The sequence below is a fragment of the Euwallacea similis genome, chromosome 30 (assembly GCF_039881205.1).
Source record: "Euwallacea similis isolate ESF13 chromosome 30, ESF131.1, whole genome shotgun sequence".
NCBI lineage: Eukaryota > Metazoa > Arthropoda > Insecta > Coleoptera > Curculionidae > Euwallacea > Euwallacea similis.
In genome coordinates this window covers 314464-328577 of record NC_089638.1, presented here as the reverse complement: position 1 = coordinate 328577, position 14114 = coordinate 314464, and the positions used below count along the sequence as shown (strand labels likewise).

Below are 14114 nucleotides of genomic sequence, written 5' to 3'. Positions count from 1 at the left end.
AACCTTTCTTGTCAAATAACGCTAAAAAAAAATAAAAATGGATTCTCCAATTTTTAGTTTTTCTCGGATATCTCCGGAAGTACTCGGAAAATTAAAATTTTGAAAACGGTATTCGATCAAGCACTAGATTGCGCAACTTTGCCCCCATTTAAACTTTTTCGTATCTCCTCTAGTTTCCGAGATCCCAATGGTGAGGGTCGAATTTGAAATACCTTGTATAGTTAAAAATTCAAAGATGTGTTAAAAAAAGTGGAAAAAGTTCAGGGGGAACTACTTTACAAAAACATCTGGTATGTGATTAGATAAGAAATATATCTTATCTTTGAATAGATTATGTCCCTCCATTTATACTAAGTTACACCAGGAATTTTTGACGCACTGAGCAACAATTGTGATTAAAATCGGTTAACAGTGCTTATAATCTCGTACTGACTTATATGGCTAAAGGAATGCAGGTAAAATTTTAGTAAATATTGTTCATTTGTTCTTAGACCACCGTCCTTATTGTTCATTTTCATGTCATTTCAAAGTCCATTCTGATATTGATTTTGCTTATCAAAAATCTGCAAATTTGCAATGAATAAAAGAAACTCGTTATCATTAAGATTTTTTCTCAATAGATAAGAACGCAAATGTTTATATGGCTTGTTTAATTTAATTTCATATTTCAGATCTGCTTTTCCTAATCGTTGAAAATGGCCATAAGTAGATAAAATTTTCAAATTTGACAATTTTAAAAAAATGTAATATATTCTTTAGGGATTCCCATGATATCTGTTCTTTATACGTTTCACTTTTTGATATTCCTAAGGTTGATAATTAGGATGCCATAGTGAATTTATAAAATCATTGAGTATGAACCAACTATACTAACCTTAAATAATCTTATGGTTAACGTTTTATATACGAAAATCTTTATTGCCTAATTTCGATTCTCGAATATGACATTACTAATGTTCGGACTTCTTGCATGTTGTAAATCATTGCCCATCTCCCGTTGTAAATCACGGCCAAGGGAAAGAATACCCTTTGTTGGAAAGGACACACATGGGTCCACTTGTACCGTTTACAAGTGGACAACGGCTAGGAAACATGTGTGCTGCACATGGGATGCAGCTGACCAAGGACCAGGGAGACAGGCAATGGTGATATACAACAAGAGGACAGAACACCCTTGGCAAGTGATCGAAACGGGCGCACTTCGTATCCTTCGGGAATTTTTGTTATCACTGTCTTAGTTGTTATCTTCGTTACTTGTTAAAATAAATACTTTAAAATCCATCACAACTAAGCAGTTAATTCCTCACGCGTACGTCATTCACGAACCCCTGTTTACCACTGAGTGATTCGAGATGATATGAGGATAGTCATCACTATATCCTACAACTAATAAAGTCAAAATAACTTGATAAAATAAACCGCCAGGGCCCATGTTCAGCAAAGTTAATAAATTGTCTGTTTGGTTAAAAGCTGGTTGGATTCTTGATGAATAACACGCTACTTACAGAAATGATCATAGATACCTCTACTGAATTTGACCTTGGTCTACTAATATTCATCATTACCGGGGACGGTTTAAAACTAAAGTTATATACTTCCATTTTGGTAACTTCAGGTACAGATAAATATGCAAAGAAAAATTAAATGTACCAACAGTAACATTTCAGGCGCTTTTATTAATAAAATTTATTGAGTTAACATAATTAATGTCGGTACTGGCATTAGCTTTCAAAGTTGTTGTTTTTGTTCATTTCTTTCTAAATTACGCAAAACTGTTTGTCTCTGGCCGTCTAATGAGTGCGAAAGAGTACGAAACAGGGAAGTATAATCTCTTGTCATAGTCATTGGGGTTGGTGCTCCCATGCATTCTTTGCTCGCATTATCCCATTAATCGATTTTTTTTCAGGAAAGTCAGGGTAGTGTCTGTATAGGCATAGACTTGGGCACGACCTATACAGCAGCGGCAATCTATAAAAACAGTCACTCAGAATTGATTCCCAATTATTATTCATCAGGAGATCGACTCACTCCGTCAGTTGTATTTTACGAACCAGAAGATCAGTCGGCGATAGTGGGAAAATTAGCTATTGACGAAGGCATTAAATGTAGGAGAAATTGCTTATATGGTCAGTAATTTCGTTAGATAACAAATATATGACTAATTTTAATGTTTTAACTCATAATGAAAAGATATGAAAAGGTTAATTGGCCGACTCTATGAAGATGTGTACGTACAGAACTTTATTACCAAACAAAAGCACTTGAAGAAAGGATTGGTGTTGGAGAAGGACCAAGATACCGGATTTCCACTCATCAAACTGGAACAAAAAAATATCAAAGGTGATAATACTAAACAGAAGACTTTTGTCACGCCGGAAGATGTTGCCACAGACATTCTTAAGTCTATCAAAGAGGATGCCAAACGTTTTTTGGGTATGCCAAATTCATCAGTTAAATATCAAAAATAAATAAATAAACTTGTTCTTTTCTACAGCTTGCGATAATATTGAAGCAGTTATTTCAGTTCCTGCATATTTCAGCTATGCGCAGCGAGCAGCTACTGAAAGATCAGCAAAGAGGGCAAATTTAACAGTGAGGGGTTTGATTACCGAGCCAGTAGCAGCAGCAGTTTCCTATACTTATGGAAAAATCGAGAAGGACACTTTAATTTTGGTAGTAGATTTAGGTGGAGGGACTTTGGATGTGTCCTTGATCAAATGTGGTAAAAACATGTTCGAAGTTAAGTCTATTGAAGGGGATATGTTCCTGGGAGGAAGCGATTTTGACGATGTGGTTTATGAGCATTTAAAAGTGGAAATTGAGAAAAAGTATGTAATTCCTAACCAAGATGTAACTTAATAAAATTAATAGATACAGGGTGAGTTACTGGTAATGATGATTTTTTTCAGTAACTCAATATTAGTATCAAAAATTGAAAATAGCAGTTTTGTATACTGCTACACGTTGAATTTAAAAACACTGTTGAGCAGCTAATTTGGCAAAAACAAATTAGCTACAACACAAAATTTAAATCTTATTAATGTAATTTCATGCATATTATTCTTATGGTTTTTCCTCTTATGAGATCACAGAAGAACATTGTACCTGCTTATTTAGAAAATTGGTATGGTCAAATAAAATGGCCAAAATAAAAAGACTGAACAGCAACTAGGTCGTGGCAATTTTCGAGAATTTAAAAGAATCCCATCTTCGGATTTTTATACATATCGGTCGCGGTTTTGTTTTCAGCTTGTCAAAAAACAGTTTATTATACATTATTAATTTGGTTATTAGACTTGGCCAAATTGATGAGACCACAAAGGGAGGTGAAAGGCTACTACATAGAATACATAGTGACTCCAGGAAGTTCAAAGAATGGTTATCGGCAAAACAATCCTACAGGAAAATATTTGAATATAATGGCTCCGACGACTGTGAGGTCACTTTAAATAGATCTCATTTTGAAAAAATGATAGAGGATTCGATCAGCCGTGTTATTCAAAAGGTAAACTTAATACATACAGGGTTATTCACGTCATGCTACATGGAATATTGCGGCTAAAGTATTTAATATTTTGAATGTTTTTTCTTTGCGTTGTATAGAACTCAAATAGAGGTACATTTTAAAATTATTTTTCTTTTATATGGGGGATCGTAAATAAGTAAATTTATTAAAGTTATTGAAAGGAAAACAATTTAGACTTTTTGGAAATTCCTAATTTCAGCAAAAAGTTAGGCCTGAAGGCCGACCATAACCCGGGGCGACCAGTTATGTTTTTCTTAAATGGAACACCCAATATATTAATACCCTTTCAGATTCCTTAAAAAAAATACATGTAAGTTTGATTAAGGTTCACCTACCTTAAATTTTAAGGATTTTGAAATAATTGAGATTTTATAAAAATGTAGTGCAAATTTAAAAATTCTGCTTTAAAGAATGTTGAAACTTGAATAAGTTAAAATTCACATCAGACTTCAGGCACGAGGTACATTTCATGCTATAGCCGTGAAAATTTAGATATCTTATACAGTGTTTCCAAAAAATAAGTTGAAAAATGTATTTACTTTCAAGGATATTAACTTGCTTAATTTAAACACCCTATATTTGAAGACTTGGAATAACAGATAGAGATATTACCAATTGAAAACTAGTATATTTTCCTATACTTAATGTACATGTTTTCTTCGAAAGTTAAGATTAAAAAAAAAGTAGAAAATTCTATTACTTTTTGTGTCAGTTGCCATGATTAGTATTCTAGCATTATATATTATATATATATATACAGGGTGTTTCATAAATATACCGACAAACTTTCAGGGGTTGTAGAGCTCATAAAAACAAATATTTAGAACAAATAAAGTTAGATCCGAAATAGCTTGATTTCCAAGATACAGGGCGTTTAATTCCTTTTTTTAAAATATTTTTTTAATATTTCAAAAACAGTTTGAGATGCGAACATGAAATTCGGGACATGCTATGGCGGGATAAACGTGCATGTTCTGGAGTATGCAGACCATTTCCACCTACACTAGTGGCGTCCGTGAGGCCATTCAAAGGGGTGTTTTTAATTAAAAAAATGGCATGACACTGACTTTTTTTAATATGAATATTTTTTTCTTAATATTCGATCAATTCTTAACAAAAAAAGCCTCTTAGTATTTTGTTGCCCAAGTGGACGTTTTCGAGAAAAAAATAATTTCTCATTCATATGCCTAGCAAAAAACCGGTGAAGGTTTCCAAGTGTGATTTTTTAAGATTTTAATTTTCTTTTAATAGAGGTAGTACACCGGAAGGCATGATTCACAAATGTTTGTTTTCATGTCTACTACCTCTATTAAAAGAAAATTACATTAATTTCTCCTTAAAAAAAATCACACTTGGAAACCTTCACTGGTTTTTTGCTAGGCACATGAATGAGAAATTATTTTTTTCTCGAAAACGTCCACTTGGGCAACAAAATACTAAGAGGCTTTTTTTGTTAAGAATTGATGGAATATTAAGAAAAAAATATTCATATTAAAAAAAATCAGTGTCGTGCCATTTTTTTAATTAAAAACATCCCTTTGAATGGCTGCACGGACGCCACTAGTGTAGGTGGAAATGGTTTGCATACTCCAGAATATGCACTTTTATCCCACCATAGCATGTCCCGAATTTCATGTTCGCATCTCAAACTGTTTTTGAAATATTAAAAAAATATTTAAAAAAAAGGAATTAAACGCCCTGTATCTTGGAAATGAAGCTATTTCGGATCTAACTTTATTTGTTCTAAATATTTGTTTTTATGAGCTCTACAACCCCTGAAAGTTTGTCGGTATATTTATGAAACACCCTGTATATACAGGGTGTTACAAATTAGTAGGCCAATCCGCTAACCACGGATTCTTTGAGCGAAAATAAGTCGACTTTCCTTATGCGACTTTTTTCTTTAGCGTTTTATACTCACTATACAGTGTTAAAGTTATTAAAAAATTAATTTATTTAGTTAATAACTTCGTTACTTTTTATCGTATTTTAATGAAATTTTGTAGTGATGCACAGTTCGATGAGGCGTTCTTTTCCTATAATTTAGGTAAAAAAAATTTAAACCGGAGAAGGGAAATTGGGGGTCACGGACACGTCCCCCCCCCTAAACTTTTTTTTTGTACGCGCCAATGGTGAACGTGTTTAATTTTTTAAACTAAATATTCTTTTATCTTAATTTTTTCATTCTTGTAAAATTTTGATTTACCGCTTACTTTAGAAGATATTCCAGCATATTGCCTTTCAATACACCGTAACTATTTTTCGTTTAGTATATCGGAAACGTATCTTTAAATACACGATATATTGTCACATACTTATCTTAAATGTTGTAAGTAAAACAGACCTTTTCTTAAGTATTTCTTCTAGATTTTATTCAATTTTATGTAAATTGAGAAATTTCAGCAAACGGACAACGATTTTGGAAAGTTAAAAATAAATAATAATACTACCACTAAATAGACAGAACGAATCTAAATTAAATGTTCAATATAATTGCCCTCTTCTTCAATACACATCCGAGCTCTTTTTATTACTGAGATACGAATATTTTGAAAAATTTGTGGTTTCAACTTAAATTGTTCTGCGCCTTCTATGATTCTTTTTCGTAAATGTTGTTTATTTAGTATCGGAACCATATAAACGAAATCTTTCATAAATCCCCAAAAACAAAAATCTAATGGATTGAGATCGGGAGAACGAGCTGGCCAATGAATAAGTGTTTGTCCCCGGCCAATCCAGCGATTATTAAAAACCATGTTTAGATGGTTCCTAACATTTCGACCGTAATGTGGTGGAGCACCATCCAACTGAAACCACATATTTTGACGCACATTTAATGGCAAATCATCTAGTAAATCTCTAAATGAATTTCTTAAAAAAAATAGAAATTGTTCAGCATTTAATCGCGGAGGCATGAAAACCGGACCTAAGAGAAAATTGTCAACTATTCCTACCCAGACATTTAAACGAAAATTTACTTGATGATTTCTCTCTACAATAGTTTTTGGATTATCTTCTGCCCATACGTGGGTATTGTGCATATTCGTAAATCCATTACGCGTAAATGTGGCTTCATCCGAAAATAAAATAAATCTAAGAAACCTAACGTCATGGTTATTTTGCTGGCAAAGCCAATTACAAAAAGTAACTCTTGCTAAAAAGTCTGGTGGTAGAAGCGCATGGACTTTCTGAACATGATATGGGTATAATAAAATTTGTCTTAAAACTCTATGGACATCAACAAAGTTAACATGTACATTTTCGTTCATCGCATTTATTTCTGTAGCCATTAGTCTAGTACTTTTGCTCAGGATTGCTTCCGCTATTTGAAGAATATGTTCTTCTTGATTTGGTTGTAGCTTACGAGGTCGTCCACATTGCCCTGTCCTCTGTTGCTTAAGTTTTCCCGATTCCCTCAAACGATTAACTAAATTAGAGAAGAATTTTCTTTTTGGATGGTACCGATTAGGAAATGTATCTGCATAACATCTAACCGCTAAACTAGCATTAGAACTGCATTTTCCTATAAATGAAAAATCGTTTACCACGATATCAAAAATTGTTACTATTGCTAATTTTATTGTGTTGGCTACATACCCATTATTAAGACCATATCGGTCATTTCCGAAAATGATAAAAATCCTTCCCGATTAGCCATTTGCCTTTGTAACGTTAGTATAAATGTAAGAATATAAATTTATTTTCAAGAAAGATTAAAAGTTACTCTGGATATTGTTTAATAAATAAAAGCTAATCGTTGCCTTGGTAACCTGACGCATCATCACAGATATCTACTAGATTTTTGAATAGTAACGCAACGTACATTTTGTACCGGAATAAATGATCGATACGTTCCCGATATACAGAAATGAAAAATGGGTACCATGTATTGAGAGGCAATATGCTGGAATATCTTCTAAAGTAAACGGTAAATCAAAATTTTACAAGAATGAAAAAATTAAGATAAAAGAATATTTAGTTTAAAAAATTAAACACGTTCACTAATATATATAATATTATATTTATAATATAATAATATTTATTATAATTATAAATATTAATTATAATATATATATTAATAATATTTATAATAATTATTATAATTAACACCATTGACGCGCGCAAAAAAAAATTTGGGGGGGGGACGTGTCCGTGACCCCCAATTTCCCTTCTCCGGTTTAAATTTTTTTACCTAAATTATAGGAAAAGAACGCCTCATCGAAATGTGCATCACTACAAAATTTCATTAAAATACGATAAGAAGTACCGAAGTTATTAACCAAATAAATTATTTTTTAATAACTTTAACACTCTGTATAGTGAGTATAAAACGCCAAAGAAAAAAGTCGCATAAGGAAAGTCGACTTATTTTCGCTCAAAGAATCTGTGGTTAGCAGGTTGGCCTACTAATTTGTAACACCCTGTATATATACAGGGTTATTCACATCATGCTACACGGAATATTGCGGCTAAAGTATTTAATATTTAGAATTTTTCTTTTTTGCGATGTGTAGAACTCATATAGAGGTACATTCTAAAATGATTTTACTTTTATATAGGGGGTTGTAAATAAGTGAAAAATATCAAAGTTATGTTTTTTTAAATGAAACACTCAATATATTAGTACCGTTTTAGATTCCTTGAGATAAATAAATGTAAGTCTGATTAAGGTTTACCTACCCTAAACCTTAAGGATTTTGAAATAATTGAGATTTTGTAAAAATGTAGTGCAAATTTAAAACTTTTGCTTTAAAGGAAGTTTAAACTGGAGTAAGTCGAAATTCACATCAAGCCTCAGACATGAGGCATATTTCGTGCCATAGTCATGAAAATTTAGATATCTTATACAGTGTGTCCAAAAAATAAATTGAAAAATGTACTTACTTTGAAGGGTATTAACTTGCTTAATTTAAATGGAACACCCTATATTTTATTACTCTAACTATCAGATTGAAATATTATCGATCGAAAACTATTATACTTTTCTATACCTAAATGTACAAGTTTTCCTTGAAAATTAAGATTTTTAAAGAAAGTAGAAAATCCTATTACTTTTTGTATCAGTTGCCACGGTGACATCTAAAGTGTCAATATAAAGAATCATATTTATGCATTCTTTTTTTGGAGATTTGATTAAATATGAAAATTATCTTGTAAATTACGCAAATATATTGAAAATATCATAAATAAAGAATTATCCGAAAAAAGAATGCATAAATATGACTCTTTATATTGGCATTTTAGATGTCATCGTGGGAACTGATACACGAAATAATAGGATTTTCTACTTTCTTTAAAAATCTTAATTTTCAAGGAAAACTTGTACATTTAGGTATAGAAAAGTATAATAGTTTTCGATCGATAATATTTCAATCTGATAGTTAGAGTAATAAAATATAGGGTGTTCCATTTAAATTAAGCAAGTTAATACCCTTCAAAGTAAGTACATTTTTCAATTTATTTTTTGGACACACTGTATAAGATATTTAAATTTTCATGACTATGGCATGAAATATGCCTCATGTCTGAGGTTTGATGTGAATTTCGGCTTATTCCAGTTTAAACTTCCTTTAAAGCAAAGTTTTTAAATTTGCACTACATTTTTACAAAATCTCAATTATTTCAAAATCTTTAAGGTTTAGGGTAGGTAAACCTTAGTCAAACTTACATTTATTTTTCTCAAGGAATCTAAAACGGTACTAATATATTGAGTGTTCCATTTAAAAAAACATAACTTTGGTATTTTTCACTTATTTACAACCCCCTGTATAAAAGTAAAATCATTTTAGAATGTACCTCTATATGAGTTCTACACATCGCAAAAAAGAAAAATTCTAAATATTAAATACTTTAGCCGCAATATTCCGTGTACCATGACGTGAATAACCCTGTATATACATATATATGTATACTACGTGACAAAGAAAGGTAAACACCCATTAAAAACCATTTTATTTTGATAATTTTTTGCATGTTGACTTATCTTAAAAAAAGAAAGAAATGATCAAAATTTCAAGTTTATCTGTTAATTTTTTTTTTAGTTTCCATGGGTCGTTCCTTAAAAAAATAAAATTTTGTTTAAACATTTTTGTTCACATTTGCATCGCAACTTTTGTGAAGTGTGTTGCAATCGGTCATAATTTTTACTCATTATGCCTAGAGTGCGTAGAATTGAACACATCCGTCAGTTTAGTGACTTTGAGAGGGGGCGGATTGTTGGGTTGCGTGAAGCAGGTCTGTCGGTCAGAGAAGTGTCTAGAAGAACTAACAGATCCTTAGGAACCATAGTGCGGTGTTACCAGGCGTGGACTCAGGAAGGCCGTGGGCACAGAGCCAGAGGCACTGGGCGACTCAGAGGAACCACAGAGCGCGAAGATCGTCGATTGCGATTTTTGGCTCTTAGAGACCGATTTAGCAGCAGTCGAGCTATTACAAATCAGTGGTTTGAAGAACATGGGAATAGGGTTGGTATGCGTACAGTATATCGCCGAATACGAAGTTTTGGACTTTTGTCCTATCGTCTGCATTGGGTGCTGCCTCTCACTCGCGAACATCGATTTAACCGCTTACAATGGTGTAGAGAGAGGATTCAGTGGGACCAAGAATGGACTCAGGTGATCTTTAGTGATGAATACCGCTTCTGTCTGGGGATGAACGACGGTCGGGCAAGGGTGAGAAGGCGACGGGGTGAAAGGCGAGATCCACAATTTGACAGAGAGCGTCATGTCCACCGTACTGTAGGCGTTATGATATGGGGTGCTATCGCATATGGTAGCAGGTCACCCCTAGTTTTCATTAGAGGCAACATGACTGCCCAACGCTATATCCAAGAAGTGTTGGAGCCATATGTGATTCCATATTTTCGAACTATCCCGAACGCTATTTTCCAGCAAGACAATGCTAGACCTCATGTTGCTAGGCAAACAATAACGTTCATGGATCAACATCAAATCAACCGTTTACCCTGGCCACCTCGATCGCCGGATCTGTCTCCTATTGAACATGTCTGGGACATGATTGGCCGCAGACTGTTGAATTTACAGCACCCTCCACAGACTTTAGCAGCCCTTACTCATGAAGTTCAGATTGCCTGGAATGAGATACCTCAAGAAGACATTGACAATCTTATTAGATCCGAGCCCAGGCGTATCAATGAGTGTATAAGGAACCGTGGATGCTCAACACACTATTGAAAAAAAAAATGAAGTTCTTCCTCTAATCTTGCTGAAAATGTAATCATTGAATAAGTATGTGGTACTGAACACGTATAAAAAAAATTATTTTTAATGGGTGTTTACCTTTCTTTGTCACGCAGTATATATATATGACAATCTTTGAAATATTTTTATATTAGACACTTTTAAACATCAATCACTTATTATGTTTTAGGTAGAGAAATGCCTAAGTAACTCCATTGTGTCAAAAACAGATGTGGACCGAATAATACTTGCCGGAGGATCAACGCGAATACCCAAACTCCAAGAGGAGCTCAGAAAGTACTTCGGAGATAAAGAGCTTCATATGGACTTAAACCCGGACGAAGCAGTAGCCATGGGAGCGAGTATTCACGCAGCTTTATTGAAGAGTAAAACAAATCTGTTGGAAGTATACGAAATACGAGATATGGCTCCGCATTCTTTGGGTATATTGGCCAAGTATAACCTTATGGTTTCGTTCATCCAGAAGGGATCACATCTTCCGATATGCATAAAGCAAATAATGGAAACTAGTGAAAACGATCAAAAATCTGTGGTGTTTAACATTTTTGAGGGCGAAAGAAAACACTGTATTAATAATAAAAAGTTGGGGCAATTCGTTATATCAAATCTACCTCAAGGAAAGGCTGGACAAGTCGAGTTTGAGGTGACTTTTTTCCTGGATGAAAACGGTTTGTTGAGGGTCAGTGCCGTAGAAACGATTAGCCAAAATTCCAACCAACTTGAAATTAAAATGGAGGAATTATCGGTTTGCGATAGTTTAATGTCTACCTCAGCACAAATGGACAGTATCATAGACGAGCGCGATAAACAATATGAGCAATTTTGCAGATTACGATTAACAATCGATACTTACACCAGCGGCTTAATATACGATATCGATCAGCAAATTTTCAAACAAAACAAACATGAGATCATTAAGGTCATTGATAAATTCAATAAGTTTTATTTAAGTTGTCAAGAGTTGGGTCAAGATTTGGATTTATTGACAACACAATTTGAAAAACTGCAAAAAACGATCAATTCGCTTATTACTACTCAGTAGAGTAGTAATAAGCCAACTTCTCGATGATGTTTCATTATATTTAAGTTATCTTTGCAAAAAATTTAAATACCGAAGGCCATTTAAATTGGCTGGAAGTTCGAACGGACCAATAAAAAAGTCACCTATTACACCACACCAAATGTTTATCTTAAAACCGTGTTGGAAATGTGTTTCTCGTACAGCATTTGGATTCTCAGAATCCCATAAATGACTATTTTTCCAGTTAAAAATTCCACGGCGTGTGAAAGTTGCCTCGTCAGTAAATAAAATTTTGTTCAAAAAATTTGGATCTTCGTTTTGCTTCTCTTGCAAAAATCGAGCAAATCTTAAACGAGCAAATTTTGAACAGGTGTTAAATGATATGGATGGAATTTTTCTTCATGTAAAATTCTCTAGACAGACGATTGACTCATTCCCATCGTTGCACTTAACCGGCGTGTACTTAATGTTTTATTTTCAGCAATTCGTACTGAAACTTCCTCTTCCTGTTCAACCGGGATAGTCCTTCGAGCATCATTGTTTTGGCTTTGAGGGCGAAAAGAGCCTGTTTCTCCCAAACGATTGTACAGGTTTCTGAATAATTTGTGATTGGGTTGTTGTCGGTTGGGATATAATTCAAAATAACTACGTGCTGCAGCACGACCGTTAAAATGCATTTGAGCAAAAACACAAATCATATCGCGCATCTCACTAAAGGAAAAATCATTATGCCTTGGCATTTTTACTTTTAAATTGCTATTTTTTACTTAAAAAGAGCAAATGACAAGAAAAGAGTCTAATTACTTTGACAAGCTAAAGTAACAATTGCTAAGTAATACGTTGCTATGCACGTGAATCACAGCCACCTCCGTTTTTGAGGATTTGAAATGGGACGACACGAATTAGCTTATAGGTAAAAATCTCGTAAACGAAGAGAGATATCGGGATTGAACAAGAATACCTTTTTTGCGTAAAAATAGACGCTCTTTCAATATATTGAATAAAATTTGACCTTAGTTGCACTCATAAAAAAATATGACCAAATATACCGTAGCGGTGGGTTATAACTAGTGCCCTCTAGAAATTTCGTAAAAATTAGATCAAAATCCTTATTTGGCATCTTACAAAACCTAAGTACACCGATTTTGGTGTTGATGCTATGAAAACACAAAAAGTTGTTAAGGAATTTTAAAATAAAATTTTAACTTTTAACACCCTGTAACTCTGAAACGCGCAACATTGTTATAAGGCATGTTGCGTCCAATCGTCATATTTTGGTGTCCTCTATCTTGGGTTTCGCCATGTCCCATTCCCAATGAATCACCCTGTATAAGCGTCATTATAAACTTTTTCTTTAGAAATCATTATATCTTTTGGTCATTGCATCTAAAAGTAGTAATATGAATAGGTTTTAGATCAGGGATATTCAAATTGTCCTGTTAGGCCTGGTTCCTCAATGTCTAGTGAAGAAGCAGCTGTCGTCATTTAACAACTATCTTATAGATGAAACAGATGCAGAACATTGAAGATTGATTGACTGACTGACTTGGCAGGGATAATGAACAAAATTTGCTAATGGAAAATTAGTGTGTCACTATTACTTTTAGTAGAAAATCAACATGAATACTAATTAATAAGATAACGAAAAATTCTTGACAATACAGAAGTACGAAGCACAAATATAAAAAAAAACAGAAAATAGGTTTTATAGAATCAAATGAAAAATTAAAAGTTAGTTCTCGATATTTAACAGAAAGACAAACTAATTATCTCTATAGGGTTTTAAAACGAAGAATTTTAAACTTCCAGAAAATTTAATTTTAAAGACATTATTTTCCCTGTTATTGGAAGTATAATTACCCAAATATGTAATAATCTATTAATATTATTCAAAATATTCTCTCAGTTTCTTAACACTTTTTAACATTACTTTTAGGGAGATATACGATGTAAGTTTTAGCTTCAAGCGGTACATCAAACGGCGTTTAGTGCTTTTAAAGGAGCATTGAAAAGGGATGAGAAACTGATCTCATACATCATAGAGTTTTATTTCATTATTGATTATGTTACCTATTTACCCTCAATCAATATTATCCATATTATCCTGCCATTATGCGTAACCAAATATACCTTAAAGGAATATGTTTTTCGCCCCATATTGTTATTAAATTATGATATTGTATTAATGTTACATACATTATATTAACTATTATATTATATAATCTTAATCACGTGTATTACTGTCACATATATAATTTAATTACAAGTTATATAAAAAAATAAAAATATATGCGAAATTATCGTCTACTTTCCACCCACTCCTACAGAAACAAATTAGATTATTCGT

The 14114-nt window shown here is 33.0% G+C and overlaps 2 protein-coding genes and 1 pseudogene across 6 annotated transcripts in view; 1 reads left to right on the top strand and 2 right to left on the bottom strand.

Annotated features, from left to right (window-relative positions):
* The window catches only part of LOC136417865 (cytochrome b5 reductase 4), a 134281-nt gene that overhangs the window by 14033 nt on the left and 106134 nt on the right, over window positions 1-14114 (bottom strand). The window contains exon 1 of one of the 5 annotated variants that reach the window (XM_066403718.1): window positions 875-894. The exons of the other annotated variants lie outside the window; for them this stretch is intronic. The gene's annotated coding sequence lies outside the window, so the exon portion shown is untranslated. Of the gene's footprint in view, window positions 1-874; window positions 895-14114 lie in introns of those variants that run through there. 5 annotated transcript variants of the gene reach the window in all.
* LOC136417863 (uncharacterized) lies at window positions 384-13979 on the top strand. The gene is made up of 6 exons (XM_066403713.1): window positions 384-455; window positions 1907-2126; window positions 2191-2433; window positions 2495-2828; window positions 3295-3505; window positions 10916-13979. Exons 1-6 carry the CDS (start codon window positions 438-440, stop codon window positions 11786-11788), a joined length of 1899 nt encoding a protein of 632 aa, XP_066259810.1. The 5' UTR covers window positions 384-437; the 3' UTR covers window positions 11789-13979.
* On the bottom strand, window positions 11834-12507 carry LOC136417740 (uncharacterized; annotated as a pseudogene).

Bases quoted from the DNA above. Each gene is read 5' to 3' on its own strand.
- LOC136417863 (XM_066403713.1), top strand. The intron at 2,434-2,494 runs GTATGCCAAATT...TCTTTTCTACAG, and splicing joins GGATGCCAAACGTTTTTTGG to CTTGCGATAATATTGAAGCA. The intron at 3,506-10,915 runs GTAAACTTAATA...ATTATGTTTTAG, and splicing joins TCAGCCGTGTTATTCAAAAG to GTAGAGAAATGCCTAAGTAA.